The sequence below is a fragment of the Crocodylus porosus genome, unplaced genomic scaffold (genome assembly GCF_001723895.1).
Source record: "Crocodylus porosus isolate Cpor-Errol unplaced genomic scaffold, CroPor_comp1, whole genome shotgun sequence".
NCBI lineage: Eukaryota > Metazoa > Chordata > Crocodylia > Crocodylidae > Crocodylus > Crocodylus porosus.
The window spans coordinates 161,594,897-161,616,068 of record NW_017728906.1 but is presented as its reverse complement, the minus strand read 5'-3'; the positions used below and the strand labels follow the sequence as shown (position 1 = coordinate 161,616,068).

At 40.1% G+C, this 21,172-nt stretch overlaps 1 protein-coding gene across 1 annotated transcript in view; it reads right to left on the bottom strand.

Moving 5' to 3' along the window:
* Positions 1-21,172, bottom strand: part of STARD13 (StAR related lipid transfer domain containing 13) — a 520,536-nt gene that overhangs the window by 412,484 nt on the left and 86,880 nt on the right. Inside the window, exon 2 of the mRNA XM_019530086.1 lies at positions 14,259-15,146. Within this exon, the coding sequence (XP_019385631.1) occupies positions 14,259-15,002 (744 nt within the window). The 5' untranslated portion in view covers positions 15,003-15,146. The remainder of the gene's footprint in view (positions 1-14,258; positions 15,147-21,172) is intronic.

Genomic DNA, 21,172 nt, shown 5'->3' with positions numbered 1-21,172 from the left:
GACCCCAGCTGACTTCCTGCCCTTTGGGCGGGGGGCTGGACTTGATGATCTTCCGAGGTCCCTTCCAGCCCTAATGTCTACGAAGTCTATGCAGTCTATGAACTTTATTCTGAAATTTAGTTTCTCAGGTTAATCTGCTGACATTTAGTTTCAACCCTCTCTGACTATAAGTGTGGGCAATTATTTGGGCCCATGGGCCACAAAGGGAGTTTGCTGAGTTGTTGCAGGCCAGGTCAGTACCCACTGCCCCACACAACAATTCACATGTGGGATGGGGCCCCAGGCAGCAAGGAGCAGTGTTCTGGAGTGGGGTGGGCGAGCAAGGCCAGGATCACAGGGTAGGTTTGTGGGGCAGTGACAGCTCAGGGCCAGGGCCAGGGCCCAGGGCAGAGCCACAGTGCTATGATGGGCACATCGTGGCTCTGCCCTAGCCCCAGCTCTGTACTGTCACTGCCCCAAGATCTTGGACCTGGCCAGGGATGCAGCTCTTTGCCCAGCCACAGCCCCATCTTGCCTGCCTGGCTGCATGCCATGCCCACATGGCTCCCGGCCAGTCTCCATGAAGACCCTAGGATCGCAGGGCCGTGACAGCGCAGGGCCAGGGCAGAGCCATAATCCACATCTGGGACTCTGGCCTGGTCCCTCACTGTAAACACCCTGTAATCCTGGGGTCTTTCGGAGCTGTGCAGGCCAGGTATGTGCCTGGGTGGACAGGAAGCTGTGTCCAGGGCTGGTTCCGGGATCTTTGGGCAGCAAGATTGTGGGGCCAGGGCCAGGACCTAAAGGCAGACCTGCAATCTGCTCCCTGAATGCTCTTGCTCGCAAACCCCGCACCTGTTGCAGAGCTGTGTGGGCACTGGATCACAGCTGTGCCCTGAGCTGTCATTGCTCCACAACCACGCCCCATAATCCCAACCTCACCCATCCCACTCCTGAACACTGGTCTTCACCTGTCTGGGTCCTCATCCTACATGGGGACTCACTAAGGGCTGGACAAAATGCCTCAGCAGGCAAGATCCCTCAGGGGTCTGTGCTTGGACCGGTGCTTTTCAACATCTTCATCAATGATTTGGATGGGGGAGTGAAAAGCTTGCTGGCCAAGTTCGCAGACAACACCAAGTTATGGCAGTGTGGTCACGTCAGAAAATAAGTTGCAAATACAAGCAGACCTGGGCAGGCAGGAACCAGATGAAGTTTAACACTTCCAAGTGTAAGGTGCTCTATCTGGGGGCAAACAACCCTCAACATACATACAGGCTTGGTGTTGACAGCTTGTCTTAGACCACAGCCAAAAAGGACCCAGGGGCAATGATTGACCATCACATGAATATGAGCCATCAGTGCAAGGCAGTGGTCAGCAGGGCAAACAACATGCTGGCATGCATCAACAGATGCATCTTGTGTAAAACTAAGTGATACTCCCACTATACTCAGCACTGGTGAGACCGTAGCTGGAGTACTGTGTCCAGTTCTAGGTGCCACACTTCAATAAAGATGTGAAAAACCTTGAGAGGGTCCAGAAAAGAGCCACCTGTATGATCAGGGACTTGCGAGGCAAGCTATACAAGTAAAGGCTGAGGGCCCTGGGCCTCTTTACCCTAAAGAAGAGAAAGTTGAGAAGAGACTTGATAGTGGCTTACCGCTATATCAGAGGAGTCCATCAGGAGCTTAGTGAACAGTGTTCACTAGGGCACCCCCAAGGAAGACCAGGACCAATGGATGCAAACTCCTGGAAGGCCACTTCAGGCTTAATACCAGGAAAAACTCCTTCGCAGTCAGTGTCCAGACTGTGAAATAAACTTCCTCCAGAGGTGGTGCAATCACCTACCCTGGAGGTTTTCAAGAGAAGACTAGACAGTCACCTCGCTGGGGTCACCTAACCCCAGTTGTCTTCCTGCCTAGAGCAGGGGGGCTGGCCACAATGATCTGCAAGGTCCCTTCCAGCCCCTAACAATCTATGAATCTATGAAAGATCCTGCCCGTAGGCTGTATTTTGGCCATCCCTGCTATATCATAAATTGCATAACTTTTTCCTACAAATAAACTTTAAAAAACTCCACCACTCCTCCTCACTTGTCATTTGCACAAGTTAAAATTCTTACATCTCCCCTTTCTCCCAACTTCCACAATTTCCCATGACTATTCCCAGTTTCACAGTCACATTTGTCCAACAAGCCCACTCCTTCCCTAGGATTCCCATAGAACATCAGACACATCTTTACTTTGGATAATTGTATTGGTATGTTCCTTCCTGCTCTGCTGTCTACTGTCTTGTATATACTGGGTCTATATTTCTCTCAAACCACTGTTCCTATATTTCCCTGACTGTTTTTGTTTCCAGCCAATGTACTTAATTCACCACAAAGTCATGACTTAAGAACTTTTTTCCTGTTGAGTCTTGGCCTCTTAGCCAGACATTAGCTTAACAGGCAAAATGAGGTTTGTAAACATATTTAAGAAGAGAAAGAGATTAAAAGAGAGATCCCACAAAGGCTTGTTCCTGTAAGTTAAAATCTGGCAAAAGAGCCCAACTGTGGCTTTATTCTGCTGTAGAGATAAATTAATTACTTGAATGGTCTCGCACAACATTTCTGTCAAACATTTATAAAGGAGGCTCCCTAGACAGGCTTTTTCTCTCTCACTCTATAGCAGGGGTCAACAACATTTGCCAGCAGAGAGGAGGTGGATACTAGGGTCCAGATGCCACTGTTACTTCTCCCTGCTGCCCGGGTGGGGCATGGCACAGGGAGAGCTTTTCTCCACTGCAGCCCCAGGTGCCTGACTGCTGCACAGTGCAGGGAGAGCTCCCCCTTTGTTGAAGCCACAAGTGCCTGACTGCAGCCCAGTGCAGAGAGAGATCTCCCTCTGCCAGAGTCCCCAGCACCCAGTGCAGTATGAGCACAGCTCCCTACCAAATGCCTCTGAAGCCATGACTCCACAGGCTGTATCCACAGCCTCTGCCAGTTCCAGCCCACAGGCCATGTCATTGACCCCTGCTCTATGGTATTCTTCAGTGCTATAATTTTCTGTCTCTTACCTCTTGAACTGATTCCCAGCTTGTAGCATTGTATCTAGATTCTGGAAACCTGTACGCAATGAAAGGAGAACCTGGAGCTGTGGGCTCTTCAAGATACTAGCTTCTAGCCAAGGTGGTTGATACCTGTCATTTAGTTCATTTGGGCACTATCTATTTATCCAGAGATCTGAGACTGGGATTAGTGAGATCTTTGCTTTCTTTCCATGACAAGAATATCTTTTTACGGTGTGTAATAGGATATCTTTTGAGGTGTCACTCTCAATTCCAAACCTGGCAGACTGGGAAACTAGTTTGTGTTTGGCTCCTACCCTTCAAAATATCTGGCAAAGATATCCTGAGGAGTAGATATACCACCAGTAGAATTCATCAGGTCACAGGCTAGCAAATAGACTTGCCACAGCAAAGCACATTATTGACAGTCTTGGTAGGACAAATATCATGGCCAGAAGATAGTGTCAAAACATGTAAGTAAAAAAATGATGAACCACTCAGGAAACTCAGGGACAGATTTTCTCTGATTATGAAGGAATGACCCTACCAAAGCGCTATGCTTGGGAACCAGTTAACAGTGGAATGATATGTGCAAGATTTCAGATGCAATGTGTGAAGATGACAGTTTTTTAAGGTTTTACCCCTATGAATGAGTGGAACAAAGAAAGAAAAAAGCCAAATTCTATAACTTTCTACCAGACCAAATAATCAGAGTTCCACAATATGACATTCTCATTTTCATGCATGACATGAGTTCAGAAATTGTACCAGACAATCATGGATGAAATAATACTCTTTGCACACTTGTAATTGGTTTATACAATGGCAACAGAGAATGACTTATGGGACTTTGCCACCACCATCATTTTGTTGTGACAGGTACATGTTTTCCTTGCAGAAGCATCCAGAAAGCAACTATGGTATCATCAGACACTATAACCAGTGATCTAAAAGAACACTCTGCATGTGTTGAAAGCTTCCTTCCTCCGTTCAGCATGTTTAAACATACAAGGAGACAGACCTGGGCCACAAGCATCATCTGTATGTTGCCAACTAACTAAATTACTTGCAAATAAAGCAACAGAGAAAATCAATTCTTTCAGAACTACAGACCCCTAACAAGAACAGTGTTTGTCCTTTCACTCTCAAAAAAAGTTTTCCACCTGAACAGTACCATCAGAAATGAATTCAAAAATATGGGTGAAAACATATTTAAGGATTGCCAAGGAAAGAAAAGAAGAGTGGATTGCTAAGACCAGATGGGGTGCCTTTGCCAAAAGTAGTAGGCAAAATTAAAACTCCTTAAGGCTAACCAACAAGGGGAAATTATAAAATAAAGTGAAAGATATAGAGAAATAGATAAACTGCTAAAATATTCAACAAAAAAAGACAATAGAGCTAATATTGATAGAACTATGGTGCCAGGGTGCCAGTCAACAAAGGGGTAATGAGAATTCAGTCCCAGACCTCAAAAAAAGCTCACAGCTGACTTTGGTTGCTGCTAAAACAAATCAGTAAAAGCAAAACATGGAAAAAGTAGACAAGCTGCAAAAACTTAATGCTAACTGCAAGTAAGTAACCTTTGGGAAACTTAAAACAAGTGCCACTAAACTAAAGAATTAAGAGGAGGTAGGCCAAGGTAAAATAACTTCAGATCTTCACAAAGCAAGCAGCGAAGAGAATTTGAAAATGCTGCTGCTATGACTTTTCGAATGAGAGAAAACACCAGCTTGGAGAAATGAAATAAAAGATTTACCTAAGAAAGCAACTGTAGTGACTGTGTATGATCACACTGCCATCAGTCCCAAAGCAACCCTACTGAACCCACAGTGCTATTGACAGGAGATTTTGAAAACAAGCTCTTTTAAGCCTCACTTGTTCTTGCATTGATTATATTGTCAAACTATGTAACGTAATTGAACAAAGCAACACAGTTCATCCAATTTTTACTCACCATCCTAATTTTTACTGATTTTCAGAAAGTTTTTGACACTAGTGCAAAAACACCTGTGGTGAATATGGTAAAGTATGAGTTTTTGGTACAATTATCCACATCTTTTAGAATCTTTATCAAGATACCAAAATATGCTGTGATCTCCAACGAGGAATTAACTGGTTTAAAGTCACTGGAGTTATACCAGGGTACATTTTCTACTTTTTGTTCACTGATATTACTATTGACTACCATGTCCCAGGCCTCTGGCAGCTAGAATTCTGTGGGTCGATGGAGTGCTCGGAGATCTGGATTGTGCTGGTATCTGCCCCCTGAATATAGTGATATATGAAACACATAAATATATGATACACACAATAACCTATTTGGAACTGCTAAACACTTAGGTTTTATACTCAGCAAGTCAAAGATAAAGGTTATGAAAGTCAATATGACATGGATGGTTCTACTTTTCTAGCAGCCTTTCTGATACTGTTGATGAGTATAATCACTTAAGCAGGCCTTTTTATACTGCACATAACCTGTATCTACAATACAGTGATACAGAAGGAAAAGCCCAGAACTGCTTTCTTCCACTGTAGGTGGAAAAGGCCATCACCTAAATATGAAAGAACCCCCTCAGCATCAGAACTTAGCTATAAAGCTTTAGAAGTAAAGTAGCAAGCATACACTTTTATATGCAAGAGTCATGGAAAAGAAACAAGTCTATCTGACAGAAGTTTGACCCAGAGAGACAGTTTAATAATAACTGAAGCAACAATTTCACATACTAATAACTTGAGCAATTTTCAGTGATCATAGAATATTAGAAACGTAGGGCTGGAAGGGAACTCATAAGGCCATCTAGTCCAGCCCCCTGCTCAAGGCAGGATCACTCCTGACAAACCATCCCATCCCAATACCTGTCCAACCAGCTTTTGAAAGTTTCTAAGGATGGAGATTCTACAACTTCTCTAAGTACAAGGGCACCAACTGCAGCACCAACTTGTCTCAGTGCCTCATAGTCAGGAAGGTACTCCTAATCTCCAGCCTAAATTTCCCCTGCTGCAGCTTGAGGCGATTGCTCCTAGAGCCTACAGCCACAGAGAAAAGCCCATCTCCATGCTCTCTATAATCACCCTTTGGATATTTGAACACTTACCAAATCCCCACTAAGTCTTGTCTTCTCCAGGATAAATGACCCTAGTTCTTTCTGCCTTTCCTTGTCTTCTAGGCCTCTGATCATTTTTGTTGCTCTGTGCTGGACTCATTCCAAATTGTCCACATCCTTCTTGAAGTGTGGAGCGCAAAACTGAACACACTACTCCAGGTGAGGCCTCACCAGTGCTGAACAGAGTTGTGCCATAATAATCTCTACTACTTAACTGCAGCACCAAGTTGAAAAATAACTCATTTTACACTTTTGTCTCAGGCAGTTTGAAAATCTATTCCAGGGTTGTTTTGTTTTGCTGATGCATGTTGCATTTTGTTTTCTACATTTTCTTGGTGTTTTACTGTTTTATAATCTCACATTTTAAAGAACTGATTAATAACATGCAGAATGATGGAGATTTGCAACCTTGTGTGCCATAAAGAGCCAACAGTAAACAAGTAGCTATTTAAGCTAAGAAATTTATGAAAGCTATTCCAAACCAGCAGATTCTACCACTTTTTATTATTGAGTCTCAAGTATTTCCATGTCCTTTAATAAAGCTAGCTGCAGAAATGAGTAAGGTTGGTATAAATTAGCCCATAAGGTGTGCAATCATATTCAGCAGGCAGATGCCACAACAGTTCTTTTTTTAGTCCCTCTAACAGCTGTTAAAACCAACTAAAGAAAGCCCCTGTCTTCTATATCCTGAGATTCAGGTTTTGGCACTGTCATGAGGTGTTTTTCTTCTTGTTATATATACATTTTAATCACTTTAGTGCTGTTGAATACGCTGTACATTGAGAAAATCAGATTGCCAGTTCATCAAATGTACAGTATTTTGTGCAACAACTACTATTCAGTGGCTGCACTAGGTATTATGCTGGCATCTTGAGATGAGAAACACAGTAGGTTTGATAGTATATAGCCTAGCTACAGTATACCAGAGTTCTGCAATTCTGACGTGTTCTGACTTCATTATACTTGTAAAGTTCTAGTAGTACTGTTATTTACTGTATTGACATTTTCTAAACTGTCTGAGATTTTTGCAATCAAGATATTATTCATCTTTGCAATAAGAAGGAAATTGACAGCATATCTCCATTTCAATCTCATCACATCATAATTTAAGCTTATCGCAAAATGTACTATGTCCTACTTGGAAGACCTATAGTGTTGAAGTAGGACTGCAACAAAGGGAGCAAATATTCTGTAGACAAAGCAATGCTCATTCACCCCTAGATTTGAGAAGTGTTAAAATTAGTGAAAAAGTTCTTTTTCAAAAGTCATATAAAGGTTCCTGCCATTTCTGACCCAGAGCACACATAGTGAAAAGTTATGTACTTCTGATATTACTAAAACAGTGTGGATTTGTTCATAGATTTGTTTATTGACAGGCAGTGATGCATCATGATCAAAATAACTATCAGCTTTCCTCCAAGTCCTTTCCCATGTTTGAAAAAACAAAAACCAAATAAGGACCAGGAGGGCTAGGACCTTCACAGATTCCAAGTCACAATATCTCTTCCTACCTTTTTCATAAGAGTATGTGGTTAAGGTTTGCCCTACCTTTGAAGTGGGAAGCCACCAAGTCTTGAAGTGTATATAAAGGAGAGAGGAATGAGGAGAAAAGTGACTGCCAAAGGCTACTCAGATACCCACCACAACCACTCAGAGGGTCTTATACGGTGCAAAGGAGGAACCCAAAGAAGAACATGGTAACAGAGCCAGCATGATTTTTCATATGAAAGACCCTATATAGCCTTTCCTCTCCTGTTATGGAAATTCAGCTGGGGGGTAAGAGAGGGGAAGATAAAGAAGAGGAGAAACAGAAGTCTCCACAGAACTGGAAAGAAAGAGATGAAGCCTTTTCTATATCCTTGACCAATCTCTGTATGTGTTGCTTCTCATATGACTGTATTAAAGAACAACAGAACATGGGTATATAATTCACATTTGGTGGCCAAAATCAACCAAATGGCCCAAATTAATCAATTTATAAGACTGATTGCTACAATATCTTGTTAATTAGCATTGAACTTGTTTTTCCCATTCTCAGTCCTTTTTTCTGTAATGACATCCCCATGGTACTTTGTTCATTTGTTGTCAAGGACTCATTATTCCTTCAAGTGAAAGCTGATTATTATTTTTTTATAGAATCTGTTCAAAATATATTGGAACATTACACAGAACAATTCATTTTTTCCCAAAGAATCATTATTAAAGTTAAAATACATGGTTTAAATATACTTTTGTGGAATTGATCTTTTATTTTTATATAGTTTGTCCTCTGGGCTATTTTGTCACATTTATTCATATCCAGTACTACCTGGCACCACAATTAGTCCCACTGAAGTCAATAAAATAACTTCTAGAGCTAGGTACTAGTGAACATAATAACATATTAACTGTAGAGATAAAGTCCAAGCTTATCTCATTGATTTAGCTCACATCCCAGCCTACCTGCCAATAGAAAGGCAAAAGGAGAAGTAGGACCATCCTTCACTCCAGTGTCTACATAGCCTCATCAAGTCTTGAACTTAGTTTGGTGGGGATTAACAGGTTCAGTACATTAGATTCCATGTCTCAAATGCTTTGGCTAGCAAACTGAGACAGTACAGTTACTCACCTCTCTGAGATATAATTCCTTCTTTAAGGTTTTCTTAGTAAGATTTATTTACATGCAATTCCATGTACAGGAAAATCTGTCCACTGTGACCAACTAACATAAAGAATTACTCAAAGACTTTCAGTCAGGCACAATTGAAAAATAGTAGGGTTCTCTGACACAAGCACCATTTTGTAGCAACTTTCTGTAGAAGTGGAAGAATTTAAAAGACTACACCAGATCCATATACTACACACCTGCATGGAATGTGGATAGACATTTAGATGGCTGATTAAAAAAAAGCCCCCAGAGGGAACTGATACATTAACTATACTGGGAGTGTGCCTAATATACCCTTAACAGAAGGGAGTCCTGGCTTTCAGTCCCTCTCCCTTGACTGTTTTCACATTTTAAATCAGACAGTCACTGAAGCGGGGGAGGGAGCAGATAGACTCTAAGATGAGGTAGTATTTGATGAATACCTATGAAAGCTTATGCCTCTGAACCAGTTATTCTCCTGCCTTTCTTCTTCCTGACTTCAAAATAACACAGCTAACTACCCCTCTCAGGACCTGGCAGTGGGACCCTGGAGCCCAACCTCATTGAACTATGCTGTCAGGCTCCCCTTTGCTCACTCTCTATCTTATTAGGAATGTTGAATTTCTGGCTACACAGGTTCAATAGGAGGGGTGAAGAATCCCCCCCCACCTGGGCTCTGGTGGGATTAATGGCTTTAAGACTGTTAGGCTGAAGAAGTCCAAATGACCAGGTAATTCTAGCTCTAGGCAAGTGCTCTACCTGCCACAGTATTATGCAAAAGGTGGGAGGCTGCACCACCATTAGATCCCAACGTTAGATTTAGAGAAGGGCGAGAATTCAGAAACAATGCAGTGTTTAATTTTCTGACTGGCTAGCTCTAGGCTGATACAGACTCAGACCAATGATCAGCTGATAGGACAACTCGTATGGCTAGAACATCAACATATTAAGAGTTATGCTCTGTTTTGGAAGGATAACGTTGGGAAAAAAGGTGGTGGTGTTGCTGTATCTGTCAAAAATATACATACTTGTTGCCTGGTTCAGGAAGAAGATAGTAGCGCATTGGAGTGTATTTTGGTAAAAATAAAGGTGAAAGCTACAGATATGACTTAATGGTGAGGATTTGCTATAGACTGCCAAGTCAGGAAAAAGAGGTGGATGAGGCATTCTTTCAGAAGACAATATTATCCAAAAGTTATGAAATGGCAGTGTTGGGAGTCTTCATTTTTTCTGGATTATCTGCTGGAAGAATAGCACATGCAAATGTAAAATGTTGAGAAGTTCCTAATTTGTGTGAAGGAAAACTTTCTGTTTCAGAAAGTTGAGGATATAACTAGGAGATCATCTATCTTGGATCTTGTTTTGACCAATTGGGAAGAACAGATTAAGGATGTGAAAGTGAGGGGAAACTTGGGAGGAAGTGAACACAGTATGATTATTCATGATTATAAAATGGGGAAAGCATGTGGTAAGCAAAACTAAAACACTAGATATCAAAATGTGGATTTCAACTGACCCAAGGAGATAGTAGACATGATACTGTGGGCAACAGGCTGAAAGATAAAGGGGCTCAGGAGTACTAGAAGCTTCAGAATTTGAAGCCCAACAAGCAGATATTCTAACATGCTGGAAGCATAAGAAGAATGGCAAGAGACCAAAGTTGCTCCACAAGGGGCTCCTAGGATTCCTCAAAAGTGAAAGGAAAGCCTACAGGCAATGGAAAAACAGGCAGGTCACAGAGCATACCAAAAAGTAGCAAGAAATGGCAGGAACAAAATCAGGGAGGTGAAGGTCAAAGATGGACTACACCTGATGAGGGAAGTTAAAGATAACAAGAAGAGGCTCTCTAAATATATGGGTCAGAAAAGCAAGACCAAGGAAGCTGTGGGTCCACTGTTAAATAGCTAGGGTGAGCTCTTAACAGAAGAAACAAAGAAGCCAGATTCTACCATTTTACACATGCTGGGCTCTGCCATATAGCAAGATTATTTCAGTAGGATTATTTGCACAGTATAAAATAGGAGTTACCACCCTAGTTCTTCCAGCATTTGCTGCTGCACTGTTATGCCATGTTAGGAGGACACTGTAAAGAAAGTAGGCAATCTTTTGTTACCTAAAGAAATAATGAACAATGACTTTTTGTATTGTGGTGGTTTTAAGCTTAGTTTTTTCTTAGCAACTAAACTGTTCCTTAACCCTGTTTGGGTTAGTATTGAGATCGAGTGATAAACAGATCAATAGCAAGTGCATTTACTTAGGAATGCCCTACAGGATAGATCCTAATCACTATTTCAAAGTCAGCTGTGGTAGTATGAAGTTAGGCATCAGGATATCATTCATATGAACATGTTGGATATCCCATAACGATATGGTAAAGGTGATTTGTTACCTTTTTTTTATGTTTCAGGTCTTAATAATTACTGCTATTGGCAGAGGCTTTACTCTGACAGTGCCTACAGTTAGGTCATTTCTTTCCACTACAGAGAAATCATTCTGTAGCCTCACCTCTAAATAAGAGAGAGAACTAGACAGTGAGTGATCCATGTCATTAACATGAGTCTGAACTAGTCATGCTGAGAGCTTCCAGAACAAAAATTAATATGACTTACTAAAAATTTCACAGACAACACTTTTTTTTGCTTACTGGAGTCTTTCTTACAGTGATATGTACCCATTTAAATATAGAAACACTCAGACAGAAGGATTACACATTTACATTATTAAATCTGCACCATTTTCTAAAATGTTTTGACATATTCTCAGAGATTTACTAGGCTATTCCACAAGCTTGCCTAGAAATTTATACTCCATTCTGTTGTACTACAAGATGCATCCTTGAGTTTATTTTATGGCATGGGCATAAAGTAAGCTAAATGACAACCAGTTCTAGCCTCTTTTATCCACAGGAATGACCTTTAGTATAGTAAAGTAAGAGGATGTTAGTCTTGCAATTTGATGCATGTTTACATTAATAGAAATGCAGACACTACTGTTCCTGAATGAATGCAAAAGCATAAATTATAGTAACAGCATAACAATTCAATAAACTAATTGTCACTGGGATTTTACTATGAGAGTTATGTAACATGTCGTCCAGTACTTCTGAAAAAGCCCAGTCTGAGGTTTTCTAATAGCAGTAGTTGGTACAAGTACCTCCACAGACTTAAGACTAAAATAATGGTTACAATGATGATCGAAGAACCCTAGGAGTTATGAAGACAAAATACGCTTTTAGCTGAACTAGTGAAGGGTTCACATACTGTGATTGAGAATGATTACCTCAAAATACAACAGATACTTCAGCTGAATTCTAAAATAAATTTACTGATACCTCATTTTATCAATAGACATGGTGAGAAGTGTATGTTTCCCTGTAACCCCAAAGATAAATTGAAGTTAGAGTAAATGTTAACTAATTTTTACCTTTTTTTTAAAGTGTTCACCTATCTAATTCAGGCTGTTTCATCTAGATGAAATAAAGCAATAGCTACCCATATGATAAGCATAGTGTTTAACAAAGCAAATGGCCAGGAGGCTAGCAGTGCCAAATATGGAAAAGTAATTATGATGTCAGTCAAAACACACTGGATAGGATTTCAACCAAGGGTCAGACAATGAGTAACAATCCAGTATTCTATACCTCCCAAGAGCTCTCTCATTGCTGTTTCAGTTCAGTTTACTACTGTCATAAAAAACAACTATGATCCCAAAGAATATTTCACTTTCACAGCATAGTAATGAACAGGAGAAGAAACAGTCCTAGTCTGGAAGTCAGCAGCAGAATTATCATTGATATCAACAGGCACCAGGCACAGAATTGTTTCTTAGGATACGAAACAAGATTCAGAAAGAGGCAAGAAAGAATTAAGCATTAGATATATCATATTTTCTTATTTAAATGTTATGGTCCTGATTTGTATTCTTTCTTATGTTGTCATAAATCAGAAGTTATTGGAGATATAATGGATAAACTTCATGTAAGTGTTTACAATCTTATATATTTGAAGGAAAAAAGCAATGTATAGAAGTAGGAGATCCTGAGGCTGTAAGTACCTTACATCACTGTAATCAAAGCTGGTTTGATAGCAAAAGTATTAAGTCAATATTAAAAAATGGAAAAGATGACCAAGCGGGTCTGATAGTCCATGCAGTTTAAGATTGTAGATTTGGTTTACCCAACTACAGAGACAGCTGTGCATTTTTATACTAGAGCTTGATTTGGATCCATGTATTGGATCTCAGACTAGTGAGAATTCAGTTGGAAAGTGTGTATGAATTTTATTATACTCCCCCAATGCCAAAGAACATGGGTAATTACTCAAACAATTAATGCTCAAAAGACTACAGTTGGTTCTTGTTATTGTATTTCCTTGGAGTTGTCCTGAATCTCTTTTTTTTTTTCTTAATAATAATATTTTTCCTTAAGAAGTTCGATGGCATAATAAGACAGATACAGATTATCTATTTAATGGATCAGTTTGCAACCTTGCTTGTATGTTAGCGCAGGGAAATAAGTATGAAATTTCCCCTTCCAATGGCTATCTGTATGATAGATCACACCACCAAGGAGTATGTATAAGAAGCAACTTCCACAGACCCACTCCACCCATTCCACTCCCTGACTGCAACCTTAATTATGCCTGCTTAGAATTATCCACAGCCACTGGAAATGTATTTCAGTGTTAGCCAGCACAGTGTCACTTGTTGACAAGGGAGAGATACTGCACCAGGTATAGACAGTCTCTGCTGAAGCAGGAAAAAAGAAAGAGACAATTTTCCAATCTGAGGATAAAAATAAAGTTTAAAGCTCAGACTAATGGAAGTATAGCAAGAAAAATTGAAGAACTAGTTTTGATTGATTCAAGTTTTTCCTTTTTTATCATTTTGAATATATAATATAATATTTTTGTTGTCACTGTATTGTCAGCTGTGTATGTTTCTTTGGATTAATAATAAATTTATAGAATGGACAAAGTTTGACTTCTGGTAATACATTTTAATGAAAGGAGAGGCCTAGGGCCAGATTACTGGTACATTCCAGCTGCTTTATGCCAGTCTGATACTGCAAAGCAACTGTAAAAAAATCTTAACTAGCTAGTTAAATTTGTTTATAACTGCTTTGTGTTATCAAATGAGTCCAAAGCAGCCAGACCAAAACAATAAGAGCCAAGCTCATTACAGTTTTTTGATGAAGACCACAAATGAATAAACCAGGGATCTATGGATTTCAACAAATGTTATGGAAGGAGGGATGCGGGTGTAACTTTTGAATGTGCTGTATAGACAGCTTCAAGAAATTGCACAAGGTTTGTTCATGTAGACACTAACATTTTTTTGTATTTAAACTACAGTATTTATGGATTAAGTTAGTACGCTCCAATTATAATTATGCAGTTAAAAAGATATGACATTTTAGCAATCCGCACCCTCTTAGCTGAACTGATATGATACTGCTTAGGTACAGCTTGTCTGGTTGGAACAAGAAATTAGCTTTTCTTACCACCAAGGCCATTTGCTTTTCTTCCCTTTTGTAGCTATCCAGGTTCCCTTCAGAATGCTCACAGGAACTCTCTACGTGATGGATATGCTGACTCGTGCAGTGTTCTTGTTCTTCTCCTTTTCCTTGGGAAACAGCCCTTTTATGAAGACCATTAAGAAATACCCCAGGTTGGGGCAGCTCTGTAAATACGTCATCATCACCACCCCTCTCCTCATCCTCTTCAGATGTTTCTGTTACTTCACAAATATGGAATTTAGCATTAGTTCCAAGTGATAAAAATTCAAAGTCAGAAAAAGAGATAGCACTTGGTTTGTGTTTCCTCACTCTGATCTTGTGAACCCTTTCTGGTATCTCATCTGAACTTCCTCTTGGAAGGAATGGGGAGGGACAGGCGGTATGTAAGGGCAAGTGCACAGGATTGTACTTAGATTTGTGTGCTGAAGAATATAGTAATTCTTCACAAAAATGCTTTATATTAGGTTCATCAGCAGCAGTGACACTGCTTCTAACCATGCCAGGCTCCACAGATGTCTCATTGCAGTTTATTAGGTATGACAGAGGACTGGATTCAGGCTCCAGCAGAATGTGCTGGACTTCAAATTGGCATTCCCATTCTTCTGCCTTTGTTTCATATTCTTCATTCATTGTCCCCTCTGAAGTCTCCTGGCACCTGGTAGGTGTAGAATCAGGTGACACTTGATCCTCTTCAAAAAGTTTGTTCTCCATTCCAGAAATTTCATCCATCAGAGGTCAATCTCCTCTTCATTGCTGGAGATATTAAGAACCATAATTCTTCTGTCTGAATCCCTTTCTGTTTTCAAATCCACAGTCATAAGATTATTGTTAAGACTCGGTCATTGATACAAATATTCCAAATGTTTTCTGTTCCTGAAATTCAAAAAGATAAATCATATTAATGTTAATACTTACATATTGAGTGCAACAGCAAAAATAATCTTTAGATTTGAAATTACAATATCAAATTAAAAGACGGATCTTTCCCTAAAATGTTAGCTATAGACATAAAAAATAAACTAAAAACCTAAGCAGCTTGGCCCATTGACATCACAGGCTATTAAGAAAGGTTAGTTAAATACAGAAAATTTTCAAATATTAGCTCTAAATCAGCTATTGCACACAGACCAGAACAATTCTGATGTCATTTATTTACTGGATAAACACTATGTATTTTAAACTGTCTAAATATGCCCTTATATGCTTGATTGTTATCTGTTAACTCCTTGAGGGGTTTTAGACCTTTTTTGTTGAAGCTAGTATAAGTGGGGGAGGGGTAGTTGACAGAATATACCGAAGTAAAACAAACTTAGACATTTGCTGTAAATTGCAAACAGAGATAATATTGAATTCTGTCCCTCAACTATTCTGAGCCCATTATAGCACTTGCAAACAGTAAAATGATCCATTTTTAGGTCTCTCAGGACACAAAACAGAAAAGGCTTAATACAGAGTTTCAGTTCTGAGCTGGCTGTTTGGTTGTTGATTTCATTACTGAGAAGGAGAAAACTTGTTTGCACAGTTTTTATATAGCTAGTCTAACTTAGATTGGGTTGGCCATTGTTAGACCAATATAACTGTCCTGAACTCCTGTACAGTTCTCAGCACAGCTCCATGGCTGGGAAGACTCAGCTGCTGGCTCCATCCAAGGGCTGTGCTTATCCTACCCCCCGGCTCCCAGCTATCTTCTTTAGGCCCCAGCCCCTACCACCACCCCCAAATGTAACCATCCCTCTGCAGACCAGCCAAGCCCCACCCCCCGCTTTCCACAAACTGCTCTTGGTGCCAGTTTTAATGGCATTTGCAAGGGTTGGGAGCTGAGGAAGTAAGTTGGGGAGAGAGGAGGGGCAGGTGGGATGTGAAGGTTGGTTCACTGCGGGGGGTTGTTCATCTAGGGTGGGGAGGGATCAGGGGCCTAAAAATAGGCCCTGGTCCTGGGGGTCTGGGAGTGAGAACCCTGAAGACCCCATAAGCTTCCTAATCCCACCAAACCCTTCCAGACCCCAGCAAGCCCCTGCAGAGACCACCTAGTCCCCTGATATCCCCCATCCCTATTATGGAGGCTGCCTGCCCTGTCAACCCCTCCCCATGGACCCTGCCTGGCCCCCAGTTTCTCCTACAGACCCCCGATTCCCTGCCCCCTGGTTTCCTTAAGCCTGCTTCCCCTCTCCCCAATTTTTCCCACACCACCCAAGCCTCCCTCTGCTAGGTCCCTGACTTATCTTAGATTGGGTGGCCATTGTTCACTTGATCTAACCCCTTGGAATGTCTGTACACACCCACAGAGTCTGCCTCCATGTTCTCAGGAATTTTTACGTTGGAACAGACCAAAGCCCTACCTAGTCCTCTACCCTGTATTTGTTGGTGGCCCTATAATTATAGAAATCTTTGAAGACTCTTGATAGACTGTCCAATCCATTTCTGAGGGCCCTACTACACATTTAGATTAAAGCTGGATAGAAACCAGTTATAGAGTGGTTACACATTTTCAAGTGCTAACTTTATCGAGGGCTGACTCTTATAGCTAGATAGACATTGTTATCATGTGATAATTATTTTTTCACGTGTGGCTAGTCTAAATGTATTGCACTATTAACCAGTTAATTGTGTGATAATTACTTTGTCCTTGTGGCGGATCTAAACTTATTGTGTGATTAACCATTTAATACTATAATATACATAATGTGTAGCAGGGGCCTGAATCTTGCTCAGATCTTTAATTTCAATGATCTCCTCTGGCAGTGACTTCTACAGTCTAAATATACATTATCTGAAAAAGTGTTTTCTTTTATCGGCTTTTAAATTTCCCCTTTTGACTGAAATGTTCTCATGTTATGAGAGGAACCTAAGATTAGTCTTTTTCTGTGCTGCTGTGGAAAGGAAATTGAGGATGGGAACCAGGGAAAGAAGAGGTTATGGTTCCACAGGCTTCATATTTCATCCTTATATCTTGTGATGTAGGGAACTGAATCAGAAAAGACAAGTAAGAACCATAATAAATGCAAGTGAGAACTGATAAATAGACATTTCATAGCTGTTAAACACTGCTCATAATTGTTGGTAGTATGGATTTGGAAAACCAACTTACAGCAAATTTTAAGACGTGGAAATTAAGAGTTGAATCAGTTGTGCTGCACTGATTACTCACATGAAAAACTGCAATATAGATCTAAAACACTGACTGCACGTTAGTACTTGCAAAACCTGTAGAATACCTGGAGTGTTAATTCTACAGGTATGAACATCTGCACTCATAGGTTCTAAATGCAACAGTAAATGTTCTGTATATGATCATTAAATCTTTAAAAATGGAGGAATGAATTTGCACAGGCTTTAGTGAACTGAGGTCTGTTTTCTTGCTAGATGAGGTACTGGGCATTTTTAATGTAGACAGAATTTTTGTAAGGAAAATTTCTATCAAACCCAGAAAGAAATAAAATAGGTGCTACCTCAAAGGCTCGCAGCTCTTTTAGTCTGACTGATTTCAAATTAAGATAGACTTTAAGCTGTTCAAAGACAGCCAAAAAAGATGCTTCATAAGGCATTAAAAAAGTTCTAAAAAGTGCTATATGAAAGCATAGTACATGTACTATTCTCCCTTTATGTATATGATTTGTACTTGCAGCCTGTATCTGAAGAAGGTTCATGCAAATTTACATTAAATTTAGCAAAGATTTTTGACAGAGTAGGCAAAATGCTGCCTCATAGCTGAGTTATGATCTGATGCCTACAAAGAAGAATATACATATTCACATATATAAACATATAGTTCATGATATATCATGAGCCTAGTTTCTTTGTATACCCAAAGCTCTCATTAAATGCATCAGATTTTGAGCAGAGATCATACTCAAACCACCTATTAAATTTAGCCATCAAATGGGGAAAGTTTACAAAACCTCTAATACCTATGTTCTTTGCTCCATTTTCTTTTAAAAAGAGTTATTTACTTACTTATATTTATAATAAATACTTTGGGGAGTAAATGCTGCACTGGCAATGATCATGCCCTTCTCACATGATAACTATAATAAGTCAGCTAAGGTCTCTCTTAAAGGCTTGATTAAAATGATACGTTTTACTCATCTTTTGGATTTTTATTTTCAATAAAGTTGGTGTGTTAAAAAAGTTTATGTTAGAGCATGTAAATGTGTGGAATTTTCTTAACTTGTATCAAACCAATTTAGAAATGAAACAGTTACCAGTACTGACCTAAGCTGAAATAACACAAACCTCATTAAAAATAACTAGTTCTAATCCTCAAACTGCCTTACACATTTGTCTCCATGTTACAGCAGCATTGTTTAATGGTTCTTTTTGATTCAAACTATCTTCCCTAAGGAAAAAAAGAAGAAAGATTTGACATAGAGACTAGTAAAATCTAGATTAGGAATACTACTATTACTCATTATATTGTTACCTGTTTTGTAAGATAACCTCATATTTTTCAATTCAGTTAATTTCCATCAGTGCAACAACAGGAACTCAGTAGCCAAAAAAGATCCTCCAAGTGTTGAGACAGAATAGAAAAAGAAATGAATAGATCCTTAACAAAAGGCATTTCAGCTTGCTTGCTGCACAAGAACTCTGTCAACAGAAGTATGTGTGAAAATCCCTGGGGCTAGAACAGCCTTCTGCAAGCACTGGCCAAATTATTCAGAGAAAGACACAGCAAGAAAAAAAAAGGGGGGGAAAGGGAGCATGAGAGAAAGAGTTCATGCTTGGTAGGAACGCTATAATCATCCTTGACTGTGAGGGATTGCCGATGGTGAGGTACTTCTAAAAATACTGTGTGACCTCATTCTTCATACTATGCCGGACTTTGCCTTTGGCACTTTGCCTGACACTGTCACCTGGGGCACCTGGACTCAGTTTCATATTGAACACATTCTGTGTAGGTTGCTATCACTTTTTGAAGGGTGAGAAATTGGCTGAGAAATTCATTCTGAAGTGACAAAGGGGTATTAAAATCAGCTTCCCTACTTACTTTTTAATTCTAAACATCAGTTGTTCTTCTGGAAAGTGATTTTGAGAGCTACATTTACAGCCCTAATTTCACTAGGCCTCCCTCCCTTTTTCAGGGACAATTTTTCACTTGTTGTTAAGCATAGACACAATATAGATTAATGAGGACCCTGGCACATGTTACATTTAGGACACAACCTATTAATCGCACTATAAATAGTAACCCTCCCACATGTTCGGGGAATTAATGGTGCAATAAAATGAGAAGCCTGCCACAAAAATGTTCCACATATTGTGTGGAACTTTTTTGCAGCTGATTTCCATTGTCCCTTAGATTTTAACATGTGGCTGGTGGTATGGTGGATTTTGGGTGAGAGTCATGTGGTGTAGCCCTGTATAGGGCTGTATTCCATGGGTTTAGGTGCCAGGGCAGGAGCCCAGCAGGTGACAGGCTGCCCCTGATGCCAACAGTCTGACAGCCATATGATATAGCTGTTCAGGTGGCTGTACCCTGTGGTTTTCATGGTACTGTGGTGCAGGGCATCAGCTAGGCCAAGGTGCCAGCTTGCAGCAAACTGCAGGGCTCAGGTATTACTATTTCTACTGTTAGCATATGCGTATGTGGCCAAGCCAAGCTATAGCCTGTTTGGTGACTGAGTTCAGCTGACTAGACCCCCACTGAATTTGACTAGGGGACAGTCCTCTACAAAGTGAAGCACAGCCTTCAACCAGTTACATCCCCAGTTTGGACTATGCAGAAATCCCAGAGCACACTGGCTTTGACCAGCGTGGTAATGGAGTGTCGTTAAGTGAGCATGGTAGATCAAAAACTGTTTGCCAAATTATTACATTTTCCACTGGGAAGTGGTTAATTGGTACTGACAGGATAATTTACTCTGCCAGCAAAATGCCACAAAAAAGTCATGACATGGCAAAACAGACCATAGCAGATATCAAGATTTGAGGTGAGCTGGAGAAGGATTAAGATAATCCTGGTAGAGTAGGAAGTGGGGTGACCTTTTGGTCTTTGCTATCATTTTGGCTACAGCATCTTCAGAGCTGGTGTATGATAGCATAATGTTAGTCAGTACTGTAGCTAGAGTAGTGGTGTGGGCCTTAAAATCCCTAATACTATGCATATGTTTACATGGAGTTACACATCAAACAGCGTAGGGTAGGTGATTAGGTCCCTGAAATTTTGCAGTGTGTGTGTAGCCATGAAGCATAACCAGAAAATTGCATGAATAAATTCTCCTAAGTTATAGTTTAATTTTAAAGAAAGATTTGGAGTGTTTTTTATAAGAACAGTGCAAATGGAAAAGCAGCAGCACTCATTCTACTTGTGCTAGGGATCTGCCATTAAAACAACTACCATTATGTAACATCTTTCATAACTGACTTATCCACAAGCATTTTAGAAACGGTGCCAAAGCTTACTGACTCATTTTACTGAGGGAGGGAAGGAGGAGTGTGTGCACTAATTGTTGGGCTTATTTGCATATCAGACAACCTAACTGATGTTATTAGGTTTACACAGGATATACATCTGCACAGAATTTGGCATATACATGAACAAGTCACACAGCAATATGCAGCTAATTTTAAATGGGTTTTTATTCCACTAGAGCTCTACTGAAAACTCTTTTCCTCCCTCTTCCAAAGTGAGGAAACAATTTATAGTGTCAAAAGTACTTAAACTACCTCCCCAGATGGACTAAGCTACACCAGCAAAGGGACTGCATTACCTATATATTTTATGTTATTTGGTGGCATATGTATATCAGTTAGGAATATGAGGTTTTACCCTATCCCTCAGGCACACAACTATTCCAGCAAAACTTTTCAAAGGGTAAATCTTTGGTAGATAGAACACCTTTCAAATCTTTGTTCTGTTTGAAGCCAGGAGTGTGAGATGCAAAAACAAGTAACAGGTA